Source organism: Fukomys damarensis, unplaced genomic scaffold (genome assembly GCF_012274545.1).
Source record: "Fukomys damarensis isolate Sample0158 unplaced genomic scaffold, DMR_v1.0_HiC HiC_scaffold_3, whole genome shotgun sequence".
Classification (NCBI taxonomy): domain Eukaryota; kingdom Metazoa; phylum Chordata; class Mammalia; order Rodentia; family Bathyergidae; genus Fukomys; species Fukomys damarensis.
In genome coordinates, this window is record NW_022900915.1 from 33,283,259 (window position 1) to 33,302,880 (window position 19,622).

The following is a 19,622-nucleotide window of genomic DNA, read 5'->3' on the forward strand; positions in this document are numbered from 1 at the left end:
GTAGCATTATAAACATAAGAAAATGTTAAAAGATTGATACATTTGTGCAGAAATTAAATACTTTTGCATATCAAAAACACTAAATATTGAAAGAGAAGTGACACGTATAGGTCATTTACACATTAAAGATTAACATTCTTACTATGAAAAGCTTTTCCCAGTCAATGGGAAAAACAACTATTTTCATATACACATTCACTGAAATATAAAGTATCCAAGTCAGCTATAACAGAAGAAGAAGAAATAAAGGTGCTTAATGTGTACAAATGTGGCTCAATCTGAAGGCTTCTAGGATTACTTGGTTGGAAATATATTTACCTTTATTTATAATATGTGATCATCATAGCACTGCAAAAATATGATTTTATATTATTAAAAAGTAAGCCTACCATCTCTTAGCCTTTTGGCTAAGATCAAGTGTAGTAAACCTACCATGAATCTACAAAGTAGGACTTTAAATAAACAAACAGAAAAGTTCAGAGATCAGAAACCATTTAGCTGGATAAAGAAAAATATGTCAGAAGTCTCAGATACCAAGTTAAATCAAATTGTGTGTCTGAAGGTGGCCAAGCAAATGTGGAAAAGTCTCTTTTACGATGTATTTTTTTCTCACTGTGTGAAAAAGAACTTTCCTTGTGACCTTTTGCTATTCTCTTAATTAGAACTACTGTGCCCCTACTTGTTCAGACCAAAAACCTGAGTATAACTTTTTATCTCTTTTTTGAAATGCTATTTTGGTCTTTCCTATTAGCAATTTGTATGATCTTTATCCAAAATACTCCCCAGGTCTTATCACTGCTTCATCTGTGTTACTTGAATTCCTGCAACCACTTCCTGGCACACACATGCAACCTTTTTCTTGTGTGCTGTGATCTAACCTGTACGCAGCAGTTCTTTCTAGAAAAGATCATGTGACTCCCATGATGGGAACCGCCGAAAGGAAATCCAAGTTCCTGTTCCCTATTTCCGGGATTCTACAAGATCAGGGCTTGTTCACTTCTCCAACCTCTTCTCCCTTGACTTTGCCCTTCTTTGCTAGACTCTGGTCATGCTGGCCTTTCTACTTCTTTTAGTCCAAAAAATCATTCCTGTGTTGGTCTATGTTCCTGAAATGATCGTGCAGTCCTTTCTTTAGTCCTGCCATGCTTCTTTCTTTGTCATCAGTCAGTTCTCTGATCAAGTGACCTTGTCAGAGTCACCCACTATTCTGTGCTAGTTTAAGTTCTTCCTAGCCCCCACCTGTCACTCTGCCACTAACACATTAAACTGTTTTACTCTTCATAGTATTTTTAGTTGTTCATATTATTTATTTCTTTGTGGATTTATTTTTGGTCTCAGTGAAAGAATGGAGTTTGTGCTGTCTTTATTCTAAAACAGGGACCTTGCATTTTGGAAGTGCTCATAAACGTATGTTAAGATCATGAATATGTTATCATTTATTATTGTAAGAGTTGATATTATAGGCAGTATTTATTTTGTTATCAATATATTTCAGAATTTTCCTAATATGTACAAATGGACATTGATTGTTAATGTAATCAGGGAGAAATGCTACTAAAATGATTTACTGTCAGGGTAAAGCACCCTATCTGGGTCTGTTGGAACAATTACAATGCATAATGCATTTAAACACCATGAAAATACAAAAACACAATGGAATTACACAAAATTATGTAGCTTGAGCTACTATTGAAACTATTTAGAACAATATAACATAAAATATGTGGAACTATGTGGTATGTAAAACATGTAGATATATATTTAGGTTTTTCAGAAAGATATGATATTCATTAATATGTTGGGTTGGGGAGCTATTGTGAAAGTTCAACTTATTTCTTCTTTGATCCGTTCCATATTCATAACCCAGCTTGATACAATTAAAATCCTGTCCTTTCTAAGAAAAAGTATTTCAAGCCTTTTATGGTATTTAGCTTTTGTTCCTGAAGTTCAGCTCCCATTTATTTCATGTACCTCTGTAAGATACTAAAAGCTTTTCTGCTTCAGAATAGTGAAAGAATTGGGACTTCTTCCATTTATGGAAAATCTTTTAAAGCAGACCCATATTCTTAAGCAAATTTGGAAGCAACTCTTTGCTTTTCCCTTCCTCTTGTTTTTCTCCCTTGATTCACACGTACTCTGACTTATTTTTCTTTTTCCTTCACTACATTTAAGATTCTTAGCAAAGTTTAGCCCCTAATCAAGCTACTTAGAAGAGTGTGTTATTACCAAGTGATGATATATTGTTTTATTGCTTTTGTGGATATAAAAATAAATCAAACTTAGACTTTCCTTTCTGTCTGCCTGAGAACGCAGTTTTTTGGGTTTATTCACCAAATATAATGAAGTCATTAATAACCTTTTAATGACCCCATTAAGAAGCTGTTGAGATGCCCTCTCCCACCGTCAAAAATTTGACGGAAAAAGTCGGTCTTTCACAATGTGAATATTGACTGTTCCGTGTGCTTCTCTAATTTTGTTTGGCTGAGTCTCGTCCCACAAAATCACGTGTGTGAGAAATACCACATTTCTTAATTAGCTTGAAGCAGCTTAGTTCCAACTCCAAGCCTCTTTTCAGGGTGCGTAAGGTCCTCCCTGCTTAAGAGTCACACACTGTCTGTCCCCCAGAGCTCTTGTCATGCCTCAGACCAAGGAATACACGGACCGTTTCTCGTTCCCTTCTGTGCTTCCCCTTGTTTCTGGTCTAGTGTCTCTACCATTCCCTATTTCTCTACCTAATATATCAGTTAATTTCTTCAGTGACTTTAGTTTTAGCTAATGTCAACTAGAATCATTGACTTCATCAGCCTTCAGTCTTGTCAAAATCTGATGTATGATCAGAAAACGTGATATCACAGCACTCAAAAAATATATTACAATAGAAAACATATCGTATCAATCTCCCCCAGGTCCCCTTTGCTTCAGTCCTTGCTCCTGCACCTTTCTGAAACAATCCTGGAAATCTTTTGTGAGTGGCTTTAGTTGCACTGTCCTGGCTGCCTGGATGTCCTGAGTCAATTCAAAATGTGGTAATTTTCACTTTGGCGAAAAGCCAGAAGTTTCATGGTGCTGGACACGATGAATAAGATGGGTGAGGACACCCTCCGATGCTTTTCAAAGCCTGCTTTCTGTGTGATGGGACTTAGCACCCCCGTTTGCCATATTTATGATCACACTTCATAAAGATACTCATGAAACAGGACTTCCAGAGCTGCATCATAACGTGGCCAGAACAGTGGGATAAGTGTGTTTGAAAGAAGGGTGGGGCTTTTGAGGGGCAGTAATGGCGCTGTCTTTTATTTTTTAAAAATTTAAACATCCACTATATTTCGGTTACATCTCATATACACAGAACAGGGAAAAAACATAAATTTTGAGTCATTATAACACGATTTAAATTATTTTTTGTAGTACAAAAGTTATCACAACATAAGAACTGAGCAAAAGAGTACTATATCCTGCTGCTAATCCACCTAAAAAATACCTTCTTTTCTCAAAGGTAGCACTATAAATTCGAATGTCATTTGAATGGCATTATTTTCACAATTCCTTGAGTTTCCCCTGCTCTACAATAAACCAAGCTCTACTGACCACTGACTGCTCCTCTGTTCCTTTCCCTGTAATCTTTTCCTTCTAATGGAGCTCTTTGCTCTTGCAGTATGTGGAAAAAGTTTGCTGAAACAATCAAACCCCTCAGGAGCCTCTGAATGCTAAACACCTTAAATTCTTTAGCGGAAATAGCTGTTATAAAAATATAACACAAAACATAGAACAGGAAATTATCCACCTTGGCTAGAAGTAATGATTAGGAACCAACCAACCTAAAGAAAATGAAAAGCATAAACACCAAGAATTTGTTACAGGGAGAGTTTGGAAGTAGCTATATACTATAGCCATAATGGAGGTTTATTTAGAAAAAAAATATATGAAGTATATTAATTTAACAGAAAATTTTGAAATTTTCAGAAATTGAAAGAGCTAATATTATTCTCAGAATATTGAGAATTCCTTGCAATACTTTTATATGGTCAAGCAGAACTATGTTTATATTTATAGCTCAGAATTTACCAAAATCAAGTTATTAAAATTTAGGCAAAACAGTATGTCATCTATCTGTGAGGAAATGTGTGATGATTTCACATTAAATTTTTTTAGTCATAAGTGGTTTTTCTTGGGGATATTTCTCAATTTGTAAACAAAAACTATTTTGGCATTTGAAAAGTTAAAAAAACTCCTAGATTCCTTAAAGGTAAATCAGCAGTATTGGTAATTTAGTTTCACAGAATATACTGTTCATAATTCAGGATTCTATTATAGATCCTACCCAAATGTTAGAAAGAAAATATTCTGATAATTAATTTATTCAGTGAATATTTAATGCTACTATAATATTAACAAATTATTCATAACTTCAGTGTGCTTAGTTTCATGGTAGAATTTTAAATAGGAGAAAAGGAAGGTCTAGAATACGACTTAAACAGATTTATTTTTTTAAAAAATCATGAAGAATGAGGATAAATAGCTGGCGGGGAGAGCAGTAGGAAAGTTGTCTTTATTGCTGTCTAACACCTTGCCCCATGTGTAGAGGATTAAGAAGACATCAGTAATTTTTTTACTCATCTGTGTGTCTTAGTCACTTTCTCATCACTGGGATAAAGCAGCCAACACTTGACCCATGGTTTCAGTCCTGGGTTGGGAGGCTTCAAGGCAGAAGCAGCATAGTAGAGGAAAAGTTGCTCAATACACACAGCCGAGAAGAAAAAAAGGGAGTGGCCAAGGACAAATATACAACCAGATCATACCCCATGATCCACCTCTAACCAGGCCCCACCTCCTAACAGCCAATCAGCCACCGTGCTCATCAGTGGATAAACTGGTGAAGGAACATAGCACTCCCATAATCCAGTTACCCTCCAAACACATGAGACTTTGGGCACATGTTTTAGATCTCAGCCTTAAGAGTGTGCAGTTTTGGCAGGGCTTGGCGATGGTATCTAGTCTCTGCTTCATGCATCAGGACTTGGTTGAGGACTAAAGGATACTCTTCAAAAATGTTTCCTTTGAAGTGGATGCAAGTTAGTGCTGGTTTTGGGCTTGGAACTTAGCTGTAGCTATAGTCTGGGGGGGTCTAGATTTCTCTTCATGTGGGCTTCTTCAGCTCTTTATGGTATGGCAGCTGGATCCTAAGAGAAACCCTCAAAATAATTAGATGGATATTATGTGAGCTTTTATGATCTAGCCTTCACTTCTACTGTAGTCATCATCCTGTCCAGTTTCAAAGGGAGTGAGCCTAGACCTGCCCGTGGGGGGAATATCAAGGTCATATTGTAGAAAAACATGCGGAATGGGTGAAATTTTGTTGGCCATCTTTGGAAAATGCAATCTTCCATACCTAACCATACAGTTATCCTTCAGTACTTCCAAGGTTTGAAATATACTCAACCTCATCCCCAACTCTGATCTCTAAACATCTACTTAAAACCAGATACTTATCATTTAAGATTCAAGCGAAGGTAAGTTTTCTTGGGTACAATTCTGGAATGGTGAATTGAAGAGATATTTATGGCCACCATATCCCACAAATTCCAGCTTTCAGTAGCAGGACACGCATTGGTAAACTGTTGTGGTCTCGCTAAATGCAAGGGGACAGCAGGCACACATAAACTACTGCCCACTCCAATACTGGAATCCATCCCTGCTCGTGTCACCAGCTTCTGCTGTACAATTTTGTCCTTCTGCTGGGAATAATCCTTTGACACCCTCTGGATTCTATCCTTTTATTCAACTTTTATCTTCTGTTACAAACAAACAGAGGGTACACCACATTTTCAACTAGATAGCCTCAGTTTGTATACTGTATGTGGAATGGTGGCTGTCAAATTCCACTTTTTACTTTATACCATCCCTATTTCTTTTAGTACAGTTTGGTGGTTCCTACACTAGAAAAATTCTCTCAAATACTTGTTGAGTTTTTCTAGGGACATCCTTCCACCCATATCCTCAAGAGTAGTCCTTTTTACTCTAGGGCCTCTTGGAGATTCCTGGAGATAAATCCTTAGGATACTGTATGTAGAGACCCATTTGTCTTAAGGAGATAACTTGTAAAGCGTACTCTTAAGATTCTTGGAGGGACACTGTTAATCTTTAAAGTTAGAAGAGGCAGTGCCTTCAATTTTTCTGAAATTTTAATAAAAGATTTTATAACTTCATCCTGGGTTATTGGATTCTTTAGACTAAAGCTATTTTGTAAGTTGAAAATGATTTGTATTGTAGAGAGAGGCGGAGAGGTAGAAGCAGGTATTTGTTTTTGTTTTTTAAATCTATCAAATCCTAGCTCCTTTGTCTGTAATAGTTTGCTCCTTACTTCATAATTTTTCTATTTTATTTTATTTTTCACTATTGGAGAGTGAACCCAAAGCCTTTGCAGTAAGCCACATTTCCAGTCCTTCTAAAAAAATTTTTTTTAAACTTTGAGACAGGGTCTCATTAAGTTGATAAATTGCCTGTCCACTTGAGGCCCAGGTGGAGCTTGTAGTTCTGCCTCAGCCTTCTGGGGTGCTGGGATTACAGGCTTGTGCCACTAATCCGACATCCTTTCTTTTTGTGTTTTTTACTGGCAGATAAAATGAAGTTAAGTGAACAAATAATACATGAAAATATCCTCAGCTACATCATCAGATTCACTAGGTCCACTTCTAATTTTTCCACATTACCACAAACGAGTGCTGCTATAGTTTCTTCACCTATTTAACAAGTGACCCTTTTCTTTCAGTTTCCAGCAGCATATTTTCTTACTCTCTCAGCCTCTTTGAAGCCTGTAACTAACTCCTGCCATCCTCTTCAGCTGACATCTTCCTGGTGGACCTTTCAGCTTCCCCTTGCTCTCTGTCCCAAATTTAATGACACAAGTCATTCAGGTTTCTGTTGTGGTCAAATCTCCTTTTTGTTTGGGTTACCACTGTTGTGTAAGAAGTTACTTGTAATGAAGCCCCTCAACTCCACCATTTTATGTTACTCTTGATCTTGGGGATCTGGAATGTGTGAATGATTTGGCAGGAAAGTCCTACTTCAGCGTCCTTCATGCAGTTGCATTTAGATGGAGCCTGGAGCTGGAAACAATTATGAAACAAGCTGAAGGAGATCAGGACCTGCTGGGGAGCTCTTGCTCTTACTCTGGTCTCATGGAGAAATCCTCCATGAGGATCGGCTGGGTTTCCTCACAGCAAGGCAGCCCCTAGGAGGCTGGGTAGCTGAAGGTTCGAGAGAGACTGTTCCTGCGAGCAAGGTGGTAACTGCAAAGGCTTGTAGCATGTCACCTCAGCCTACAGGGCATTGCTTTTGTTGCATTTTGGTGGTAATAACAGTCACAAAAGTCAACACAGTTTCAAAGGGAGAGGGGATTGTCACAAACATTTTCAGAGATGCTTTAAGATTTGCCACAAAACAACCCCAATCGTTCATGTAAGAAGTTAAACATCGGGAAGTACTGTGAAAGGTAGAAAGTAGGGCATGTAAAGTGAGGTACATGTGTCATTGAAGCAGCTGGCCTCAGTGTTCATAGTCATTGTCTGGTCATAGTGATAGGAGAGTCCAGGATGAATTCTTGGTGTGCGATTTGGGCAACAGTCTCCTAGAGATGAGGGAGGAGGCACTGTGGTGGGTGGATGTGAGGTGGAAAGGAGGAGTATGAAGTGACACAGTGGTGATAAATATAACTTCAAACAAGCCCCATTTGAGATTTTAGGAACATTTCCAGATGGAATTATCTGGACAGGGGCATCCTTTGGGTATTGGTCATCCATCTTTGATTACCCAGTGCCTGGGGTAGACTGTTCAATGACTGTTAATTTACTTATATAGTCAATTTATACATTATTTTTATATACTTGCATAATATACATAATACACATGTATAATTCAGGTCTGGGTTAAGGACTGAGATATGGAGCCACTTGCATAGAAGCAGTAATTAGTATGGCCTTGATAACATTACTGTACTCTGTAAGAATATAAAGCAGGTGTCATCAAAGACTGGGCTCCTAGGCTGAATCTGGAGAGCCAAAACATTATGGCAATATTTTGAAAAATACTTCACATGGGTCTTCATTAATTAGAAAGTCTGGCTATGTTGAGCTTGCAGTTTCTCTTTGCATCACTGATCAGAGAAGAGCAGCGTCAGTGCCTGGATGGGCGAGCATTAGGCCCCAGAGGTGCCTCTTTGTGTACCCATGTTCCAGGCACCTGGTTGGCCTCATGGAGCTTTCCAGGAAAATAAGCAGTGGCTGAGCCTAGAGAAAAAGCATTTAAGGGGCAGGAGAAAAATAGCAAACAGGACTGAGGAGAAAAGGCTAGAGAATTACTTAGGAGTGTGTATAAAATACAACCAATTCGCCAGTAGAACTAGCACCACCCCTCCCCTTTTATAAAGAGAAAATGAGGTATTGGCTAAAAAGAGAGCTAGACAAGTTATATTTACAACTTGTACTTTTTATTTCTCACCTCAAAGGCAAGTGATTTAATATTAAACATAATAATGTTGATGGCAATAGCAAACATGGTATGGAACTGGCATAGACGGAGGGTATGTCTGGAAAGTGAGTGTTCCAGTACTACTCAGCCATCCAGTTAAATCCATTAGAGTGTTTTAACCTCCCTGTGTCGTTTCCTTAAATACTTTCTTTAAGACCCCCACAACTTTTTGATTCAGAGAAGCATGGGAGGAAGAATGGGAGCGGTCACGAGTGAATGGAGAAAGACCGACAAAGATGAAAACAGACCGAGCTGCACCGGAAGGACGTGGGGCTGGGACTGTGCTGAAGACCTATGCAGCATCAGACTAGGAAAATCAGGTTGCTGGGCCAGTGCTAACCAGATCGTGTCAGTTGTGTTGAGCAGAAAGATCTGACTGCTTGTGGACAATCAAGGGCAGGAGGAGAGTACTACAGGTATTGTCCTTTTTATTTAGGGCCAGTCCATGAGGAGCTGACTCTGTGGCATGCTGCGTCTCCCCTCCGATCCTCCAGATGGATTGTGGATGCAGCTAATAAACTGAATCAAATGGGGAAGGAACAAAACAGACTGAGGACTTCAGGGAGGAGACCTCTGGACTCAGGGTTGAGTTCTCCTTTTAGACCCTGACTGAACAACAGATCTAATGGATTGCTGAGTGGTATGGGAACCAGTAAAGTCCTTTCCTCACTGTAGGAAGAGCTTCTTTCACGTTTGCGATGAGTCAGAAGGTGTTATTTTTATCAAATCCATTCCAAAGCATTATTCATAATAAAAGTCAAGAATTTATGGATCTGAAAGTTTCACTTTAGGTATAACAGAAAGTTCGGTTTCAAGTAGGAGGTATCCACATCTACTTCTTTATGTTCAATATATTTTTATTCTGAAATTAAAGTTGATCAGTTTCTAGGAGAAATGACTTGTAATTTAAACTCTAGAATATTTTCTTCATTTTAGAATTCTAGGAAGTATGGCACGGCAGGCTTTACCTCTCAGGATTTATGAATGCAGAAGTGAAAACGTAAAGCTTCTTTTATTCTTCCTGCACTAGTGAGGGGGGAATGGTGCAGACTTAAAATTATCATCCTTCTTGGACATATCTCTTAAACATAATTGTCTTCACGACTGTAGAATTTTATTTTGGTTGCTTGCTCCACAGCTTTCAAATCCAGAAGAGGGATTATAGTTCATCTAATTGGCATGTAATAAGGAGAAATGATGTAACATAAGACATTGATTTCCCTTGTGCCTTCAACTATCATTTTGAAAAACTGTACTTACAGTAGTACTAGAATTAATATTTCAAATCGGACTCTTCATCACTTCTCTCTGGCAATAGCAGAGTTTCAGAGCTTGCTTTCCGGAGCTCAAACCCTGGTCATGCCACCTGTGTCTGTACAATCTTTGGCAAGTTACTAAACTTCACTTCAGTTTCTCCATCAGAATGGGAATGTTTAGAATAATTCATAAAGTTATTCGGTGTAATATGTTAACATTAGTGAAGTACCTAAAACTGCATTTGGAATATAGCAAGTGCAAAATGCACATCTGATGTAAAAAAGGGAAAAGATACATAAACAACACGGTATGGTATCCCAACTCCACTTCTTGTTAGATGGGTCAGATTACTTCACCTCCACTAGCAACAATTTTTCTCCTTTGTAAAGTAGAATAATTGTCCAAAGTAGTATATACTTCTCATAGTTTCTATGAAGATTAAGTGAAAGGAGTATGGTAAGCACACGCCCCAGTGCTTGTTTCCTAGTGCCAGTGATTGCAAATAGGTTTTAATTTCTGTGAGCTTTCTGACCCTTTCCATTTATCATTCATTGGTAACTCCCATTTCTAAGTTGTTTCTGGGCCCCTGGAGACACAAGTAAAGATCCTTTCAAACACATGGCCCTGCCAGTAGAGTGGGAGGATGTGAGGTGTTAAGATAAATTACTCCTGACCCCAGCTGGCCGCATAGGGCGGCTCTGTATTGGGGAAATCACCACTGTCCGAAGCCTTGTAGGCCCAGCAACCACAGTTGTCAACCTTACAATTCACATCCGTCCTCCATAGCTCGGCTCAGACTAACAGAGCTCATACATGTTGCCAGTGTTTCCATTTACAACAGGAAGTGAAACTGCTAGGATGAGCAGCTCGTGTGCCCAGCTCATTTTATAGCACATGGGCAAATCTCTAGCCCATCAGTCCATTTATTAATTTATGATAAGAGGCGGCTGCTGAGTTGTTCCTTTAATCCCTCAAGCTTCCCGCCATTTTCCCCTGAAAGTGTGTTAGAAGAGATCTTAAATTCTGATCAGAAAGCAGCTTGCTGAGCATGGACTCAGAAGAGCACATTGTCCTCAGACTTGCAGTTTAATGGATTTAGAGAGGCAGGTCCACAGTAAGAAGGTACAGCCACCATCCTGCCACAGCATTTGAATGGTATTATCTAGGACTGGTTCTGAGACTGCCTTCCAACTGTTTCCTAGTCTAGACTATGTCATACGGATTTGGCTTGTTGTTTCTATAGGTAGAACATGTATGTTAATCAGATTATCACCATGCCTGAAGGTCTGCCACTGGTTGTCCATGAGGGCACATCTGGCCTTCAAAAGCTTTCGTTTGCCTCATACCGTGTGAAAGCTAAGGTTGAAAAATCAGAAGTATTCATGTAACAACCCAGAGCTGTAACCTTTCTCGAAAAATCTGGAGATCTGGTCCCTTCTGACGTCAGGCTGATCACGAGTTCACTGTGACCCTCACAAGGTGCGGGATTCTGGTCCACATTGCCTCTTGGTCGTGTGTATGTCTCCAGGCATTTAGTCTGCATTATTCTGACAATGATAAATATCTATGCTCTGACCTGTTATATTTTTGTTTCAAAACTCAATTCCCATGTGGCCTTATTTCTCATTTGCAGATTCACTTCACAGTCACCCCCAAATAGGGAAAACACATTGGGTTTGGAAGTTGTAGAGGGTTAGAGGGCTGAAGTGTAAACCTCAGAGATTCAGGAAGTGGGATGGCTGTAATCTTCCCTCAGGAAATGTGTGATGCTGATGGTCATTATTTCTAGCTCCAAGACATTTTTGCTTCAGGGTCAGAAATGCTAAACTGTCTCATTTTCTAGATTTTTTAGAGGAAACTGAACTGAGAAACACAATGAGAAAATCTGCATTTACAGCAGAAACAAATTTTTGTACATTGTTTACAAATGTAATTACCAATGTTTAATAACAAGAAGTTTTTAGCTTTAATTTTACAAATTATCAATAATTTGAGACGGCACATAGTGTGCCTCGTTTGTTATGACTCTTAAGAACTGTAGACTTTTTTTAAAACTAAAAAGTAGCAAAAGTGAAAAAATTTCTTTATGTGATTGGATCACTGATTTTAAAAATGACGTTGTCTCCCAAGGAAGTATTTGTTTCCTTTCAGTGAAAGTAACCTGTCTTCCCTTTAGTTCTTATTAATCTTCTAAATAAGGTTGAGCTCCTTGAGAAAATAGAAATCTCAATTCCAAGTCTTACTGTATCTTGCAGGGCTCTACTCTCTCAAATTTAGCCACTTATTTTGTGAGTGATCTTTGGGCTACAAAGTTATCATATATTCCCTTCTCTCAGTGTCCATGGCGTCTTTATATATCTCTTACAGTAACATCTTCATCTTTCTAAAACTCTATTACAGAACGCATTAGCTCAGTCTCAGGCTGCATGGTTACTTTTCTCTTTCTTCGTCATCTTCATTATCATCAATCTGCTTACAAGGATTTTCCCTCATTTAGAGCGCAGGTACTGCTGCACATCTGCGCCCTGGAGCACCGTGTAGGGAGCATATTAGATATTCAGTACGTGATGGAAGTGGAAAATCAGAAGAAGCAGGAAATCTCAGTTCCCCTTTAGACATGCAATCAGATACTGCTGGTAATGCTTTAAGAATAATTTCTTAAAAGTATTTTTCATATTTTAATGCAGGAAACATTGGTAACTAACTGAGAAAAACCAAAGTTTTAGGGCTGTGGCTTAGTGGTAGAGTGCTTACCTAGTATGTCTGAGATCCTGAGTTCAACCCCTGGCATGGGCAGAAAAAAAAAAAAGGAAATGACATTATAAAGAATGTTAAAACAAAAGTTATATCTAAACTGAAGCTGTTTTTATAACTTCAATAAGATCTCCCCCAAATATGGGAAATAAAAACTACCCCATAAGGAGAAAAAGCCAATAAAGTGGAAAATGCTCAACTTCAGTTAGTGATCGGGGAGATCCAGATTAATACACTGAATTCTTTACTAAAAGCCAATCACAATCTCCAGTCTGGGATATCAAGACTCTTGATATTTCACCATCAGACATATCAACATTGTGGAGATGATTTGCCAAATTCTGGCACAGCAAGGATTCTCAGATACCGCTGGCTGAATTGCAAACTGGTCTAATTATGTTGAGATGTAGTTTGGTAGTATCTAGAAAAGAGGTTGTGCATGTCCTATGATCCCACAATTCCATTCCTAATTATTCATCTTCAGAGAAATTGTTGCACATGTACAAGAGTAGAATACTTTGACAATACCAATAGATAAGAGACAACCTAAATGTCCACTGATACGAGAATGGGTACATGAATTGTAATTTTATACAAGATGAAAAAAGCTATATAGAATTATATGCTAATCTCAAGAGAGTGCTAAGCAAAAACAAAAAAACAAACACCTCCCTCCCCCAAAAAAGCCAGGATTTACTGGATCTTCAGACTGATACCATTTTATAAAGCTTCAGACATGCAAATTGATTCTTGTGTATAGATACACACATATCTAGAAAAAGCATTGAAAAAATCTCTGAAAATGATATATTTTAACACAGGAGAGTATTTACCCTGGAAGAGAGGAGGAGAATTCTATAGACAGGGATATATGCAAGTTTCAAATGTATCTGTAAGGTTTTATTTCTTTCAGAAAGCCTAAAGCAAATTGGGCATTCTGATAAGATTTAAGTGGAGGCAAAGAGAATGGAAGGAGAATATCAGCAGATTATGAGGACGGTTAGAGCTACTAGGATAAGTACGCTGTAAGAACAAGACAGCAGCAACAGCATCGATCTGACATCCCCATGTACATTCAAATCCTGGTTAGCCACGTCAAAAGTCAGAAGGGTTCTGCTCCTGCCTCAGACTCAGAGTTCTTTTTCTGTGTGATTCTTAAGGAGAGAACAGAAAGCAGAAGATATTATGACTGTGCCTAAAGTAATGTAACGATAGTTAAGGGTGTGAGCAAACCACAAAAACAACCAAGTTTCAGATTCCAAGTTAATTGAGAAAGCAATTATTGTACCCAATTCAGAAACCGGAAAATTTCCCATGAGGTGTAAATAAGAAGATTATTTTAACCCAAGGCTAACTAAATTAATATGATATGAGGCATATTATCATAAATATTAGTCTATTGATACATTGCATCTGAGTAAATCCAAGCTATGTTTTATTAAGCCAGTAACAGATCGTGCAGGAGGCCAGGAGGAAAAAAGCAGACCTTGACCAATAGCAGGAGCCGCACTGGAGATTCTAATGCAGCTTGCTGTCTGTTTCTGCTGCTCTCTATCCTGTCTTTGTCTCTGTTCCATCTTTGCAATATCCTTTAACCAGACTGGGAAATCAGAAAACATAAATCAGGGCTGGTAAAGAATGGAGACTGGGCCAGGGAAGAGCACTTTTATTTCTGTGACATTGTTTTGAAAAGATAATGAAGAAGAACTGTTCACTTAGGATAAGACGGAAATACAAACTATCAAATTATTATTATTATTTTTGGTACCGGGGATCGAACTCAGGTCCTTGCGCTTGCAAGGCAGGTGCCGGAACCATTGAGCTAAGTCCCTGGCCCGTCAAATTATTATTTTTTTTTTTTTAAATTTTTTTTTTTTATTGAGTTTATTGGTACATTTAGGGATACAGTACAGTTACATTCATTGTTGGGATCATGTACCTTTACATGGCAAGTCTTGATTCTCATTTTTTTCCCCTTACCTCTGCCCTCCCTTCACCCCCTCCTCCCCTCCCCATCTACAAACACTTTATTTTCATCTTTTCATTCTCTCACATTTTTTTCTTTTCCCTTTTTGTTCTTCCCCTACGTATCACACCTTCCCTACACCTTTAGCTCCTTTCCTCCCATTTCTAAATGTCAGTAATCTTATTAGAATCTTATGCATTGTTGCAGAATATTCACACCAGGGAAACTATTTGGTATTTACACATGTGGGACTTATTTATTTCACTTAGGAGTATATCTTCAATATGTATCCATTTTCCTATGAATCCGTCAAATTATTTTTAAAGTAACATTCTTTGCAAGTTACCTAAGGAATATATGAATTCATTTCATAAGATTTATGCAATGGATAATCAACTGAGCAAATTGATGGGCTCTCTTCCTTAGGCATAACTACCTGTCCACAGCTGTTACGCAGCACCCCACAAGACCCTTTCTATGAAATAGCATATAAAAACCCACGCACTCGTAACTGGGATGATACATTTTTCTGCAACATGGTATTTCCATTTAATATCTTTTAGAGATCTTTGCTTATCAGTTGCCTTGATAGCCTGATTCTTTTAAAACACAAACAAATCTCCCCAGTTTCCCTAGTATGGTTAACCCATTGTTTTCTTTTAACTCTTCCAGTGTTCACAGCTGTATGCAGTTTCCAATGTTTCACTATTAGACAGTATCCATCATTGCCACTGAAGCCAGGCATCACAAGGCATAATGAGATCCGGGGATTATAATAGCGCTGCCAGGAACCTGCTTTTTCATATCTTTGGCTTTGTTTTTCTCTTGACCAGCTTCATTTTCAGAAAACATCACATTATGTGGCAGCAAATAAGACGACCGACATTTTCAGACTTAACATTCTACAAACTTAGCCTCTTTCCCAATAGCAGCCCAAGGGGGGGTTCACCTCTCCCTGCTCTGCGTGGGGCCCACCTGTGACTCTAGCACTGTGACTCTGTGAATGGTGTACACTGGTGTGATGTGTCTCAGAATAAGGGATAATAGGTATCCTAGTGGTATCTGGATTTATGTCACAGAGACTAAAGTCTGTAATCTAAGCATCTCTCTAAATCTTTGGCAGAGTAATGATACAAGTTTGCTTCTACATGACATTGTATATCGAAGCACGTTAGAAACAGGATCATTGATATTATTTAAAAGAGGCAAGTTTTTGTTTCAGAAAAAGATTGTTTACTATATTGGCTGAAAATTCAGTGATGCAAACAAACGTGTTTTGTCCTGGCAAACCATAGCAGAAATTACACAATTTATTTCTTTATTAAACAATGGTTATTAAATTTTGCTCACCATGCCGGTAGCTGGAGATAGATTATTGAATACAACAAGATCGTTGCCCTCGAGTTACTTATATTATTTAAGTGACATATAAGCAAATAACTGAATAAAGATTATTCCAGATTGTATCATGAAGGAATTGTATTATGAAAGAAATAAAAGATGAGATGGAAAGAAATTCAAGAAAGTCAGTGCAGGAAAGGTGTTCAGGGAAGGGCTTTCTGAAGAAAGAATATTTGAATTACAATCTGAAGAGTGAGAACAAACATTAAACTCTGGCCCTATATTATCCAATATGGCAGCAAGTAGCTTTTGGCTAGTGTGGCTTGAATGTAGCTATTCAGTTGGAACTTAACACAAGTGTAAAGTATGTAGTGAACTATAAAACTAGTACAAAATGGCAAAGTATTAATACTTATATTAACGCTGAAGTTATATTTACATATACTATAATATTTATTACTAAAATCAATTTTATGTGTTTCTCTTTTACCCTTTTAATGTGACTACTAAAATGCTTATACTAACCTATGCAGATCACCTTACACTGTAGCTGCAGTTAATGGCCCTGCTCTGGTTTCTGCTTATTTACTGTTATCAACATGCTTTCTTTCAGCTTTTTTTCCTTTATGATAGTGATGCTAATTGAATTTACCTAGTAGACTGTGAGGATCTGAGACTATATACACTATTTATGGACTGAGATGTTCAAATACAGTACTTCAAAGGGTGATCAAGACTAATGTAGCTCAGAGTTAAGAGGTGAAGAAAGCACAGAAAATTGCCACATTTACTAGAGGCACTAGTTGTGTCAGTAGTCATTTTCCCTTAGAACTGTTCACAAAACAGATAAAGAAGATCTTGACGTTGGGAAGGTAGGCAGAGCTAGCATCACAAGGTAATGACCTCCTCGTGGGACAGAGTTTCTCTGGGAAACAGTTTGGGCAGACACAATGATCTATTTAGCGAAGGAATTCTATTGTTGTGTAGAATTGCCATGTCTTGCATATTAAAACAGAGCTTTATTCCACACATTGTTTTTGCACTGATGGAAACACTAGTGACTTTAGCGTGCCTCTTTTTTATGTCTGTCAGGGAGATGTTGGCAAGTCACACACCTTTAATAACAAATTAATTCACTGCGAGAGCAAGCAGAGTAGTTTCTTTGTTCGGCATTAATTATTCTCATTGCAGATTGTGGCTTTTGCCACAGAGAAGAGATTGACTACTAAAAGTGCATGCTTGATTGAGCATGCGAAAAGTTTTTAGTATTTAGTGTGTAAACATTGTAGGATCCCAAATATGATGTTTGTTATGTAATCAAACTAACAGTTTTGCCAAGGGAAACTCTAACCCTACCGGTTTGAGAGTTGAGTCATATCCTGTGAAGCTGGAGCAATGGTATTTAAACATCACGGGTTCCTCTTACTTTCATTCTAAGTCGCTGCAGTTCAGAGCAGCAAGTGCTCCGTGGAGAGAGGCTGTTGCTCACCCGTGGAGGTGAACAGACGCGCTTGCTGCTTATTCAGTAAAAAAGCCAAGTCTGGATATGCAGTTCTCTAATTGGAGTGAAAGATGGTTTTGTTCATTCTAAACAGCTATGCTAGATAGCTTCAAGCTGAGAAGTGCCTGCAATTTGCCACTTATTTATAATAAGGTAAGTTCTATATTTGGTTTACTCACTGGATTGTGGCTGCATTAAATTAATGTGGCAGCTTCAGTGCATGCTTGTGCCTGAGAAAAATGCCTTCTCACAGGATTTTGAAGGTGGCATTCAAGAGTCTAAAGCAAGTAAGTGTAAACTTACCATGGAATGCGTTTGTGAGATACTTAGCTGCCAGCTGTTCATGAAAAATACAGTGCCTCAGAAGGGGAAATGGTGAAGCATCTCTATGTTTAGGTTTTTTTAAGAGTTGAATAATTCCAGGGTTTTAATATTTTTCGTTTTGCTACTCTGTGAGGTCAGTTAAAGGTGAACTATACGTAAGATTAATATAATTATGTTTGGATTTTTATCCTAAATTACAGTTTTATAACTATTTCTTCACTGAAATAGAGATCTTTATAAGTAAGAAGTGTAAGTGGAAAAGTAGTGAAAGCCTCTTGTCTTGACATATTTGGATTTCTAATGAAGTGAAAGGGCACTATATTCATAAACTCCTGATTAGTCTAATTGTTTTAAAATGTGCATGAGCTTGTTTATCCCAGCCTACTTCTCCATTTGCTATTGGAGATGGCCGTATACAGATTGGATGGATAGAGAAATCTGGATAGAAAATGACTGAGGGTTTGTTTTTCAAATTGTTTAAACTGGCTACTAAGAGGCAGGAATACTATCTTGGCTTTTTAAAAATTAAAACAATAACTTCAAATCAGAGTTTAAGGTGGTGTGTAGTATCATATAATCTCAGATACTAATATTTAAAGCCCTTAAATTAGAGATTGAAAAAAGATAATTTGATTTTGAAAGTCACAGCTGTGAATTTGCACAATATTAATTGAAAAAAAATTTAAATTATCTATTAGGTTGGCATTATGAATACTCCCATCTTAATTGACTCACTGTCATGCTTAGCAATTGTTTCATTTGTATTCAAAATTATCCCCACTACCATGTTTCTAACCAAAATATGGAAATTACTTTTCATTAGATATGTATTTAACAATTCATGTTTTTACAAAGGTTAAGAGGTCAATGAGCTGATGGAAGGCATGTGTTCTTTCTCTTCTTTGTAGGAGAAATTAAAATTATTTCAACTTCCAGCCATATTTGAAGGCAAATATTCCATACTGGAGAAAGAAAAGGAAACCTTTAAAGGTTTCCTTAAATGACTTTGCACTAATGAGTGCCTTTGGGACCTCAAATAACAATAATAATAATGAAAGCACATATCACCAAACATTGTAATATGAGATGTTATGACCAGAATATACTGCTTCTAGATTATACATAATGCTTTGCTTTTTTTGCGTGGGCAGAAAGAGGGCTACTCTGGTTAGTCATATATTCTGCTAGATAATTTTTTTAAATTAATTGAGTTTATTGGTAACTTTAGGGTATACAGTAGAATTACATTCATTATTGGGATCTTGTACCTTTACATGACAGGTCTTGGTTCTCATTTTTTCCCCTTGTCCCTGCCCTCCCTTCACCCCTTCCTCCCCTCCCCATTTAATGAAACACTTTATTTCCATTGTTTCATTTTCTCCTATTTTTTTCTTTTCCCTTATTACCTTTCCCCTACCCTTCCCATTTTCCCTACACCTTTAGCCCTTTTCTTCCTATTTCACATAGATAATTTTTTATGCTCTATGTGAATTATCAAACTTGAATAAATAGAATGGAGTAGAGCTCACTCGTATCAAAATAAAAGCAGGTCTTTTTGCACTAATCATCACTTCTGAGTCTATTATAGCCATACAAACTGTTGGTATGAATGACAGCTCAGACTGACAAATGCTGTCAGTTCTTATTTTGCAATATTCTCTGTTTTAAATATGGACTTATTTAAGACATTTTACAGCTAGCTGGAGGTTATCAGGTTACAGTATGAATGCACCTTGTTTTTCCTCCTTTTCTTAGTATCCATCTTTTGCCTGTTTTCCTGTTTGTTTGTTTTTGTTTTGTTTTGAGCCTCCAGAGGAGTGTGGACAGTGGGTGGGAGGGAGGAGAAAGGAAGGCAAGAAAGCAAAGGGAGCATAATTGAGCAGTATAATATTCCTCTTTCTCTTCCTTTTCATGATGGCTTTAATGATGAACAAGGTCGGCAAGAGGTTAGAC

At 37.8% G+C, this 19,622-nt stretch overlaps 1 protein-coding gene across 8 annotated transcripts in view; it reads left to right on the top strand.

Moving 5' to 3' along the window:
- Mctp1 (multiple C2 and transmembrane domain containing 1) overlaps nt 1-19,622 on the top strand; it is a 499,895-nt gene that overhangs the window by 151,145 nt on the left and 329,128 nt on the right. For 7 of the 8 annotated variants that reach the window (XM_019209437.2, XM_019209438.2, XM_019209439.2 and 4 more), the window contains exon 1: nt 17,293-17,498. The exons of the other annotated variant lie outside the window; for it this stretch is intronic. In XM_019209437.2, coding sequence (XP_019064982.1) covers nt 17,442-17,498 — 57 coding nt within the window. In that variant the 5' untranslated portion in view covers nt 17,293-17,441. Of the gene's footprint in view, nt 1-17,292; nt 17,499-19,622 lie in introns of those variants that run through there. 8 annotated transcript variants of the gene reach the window in all.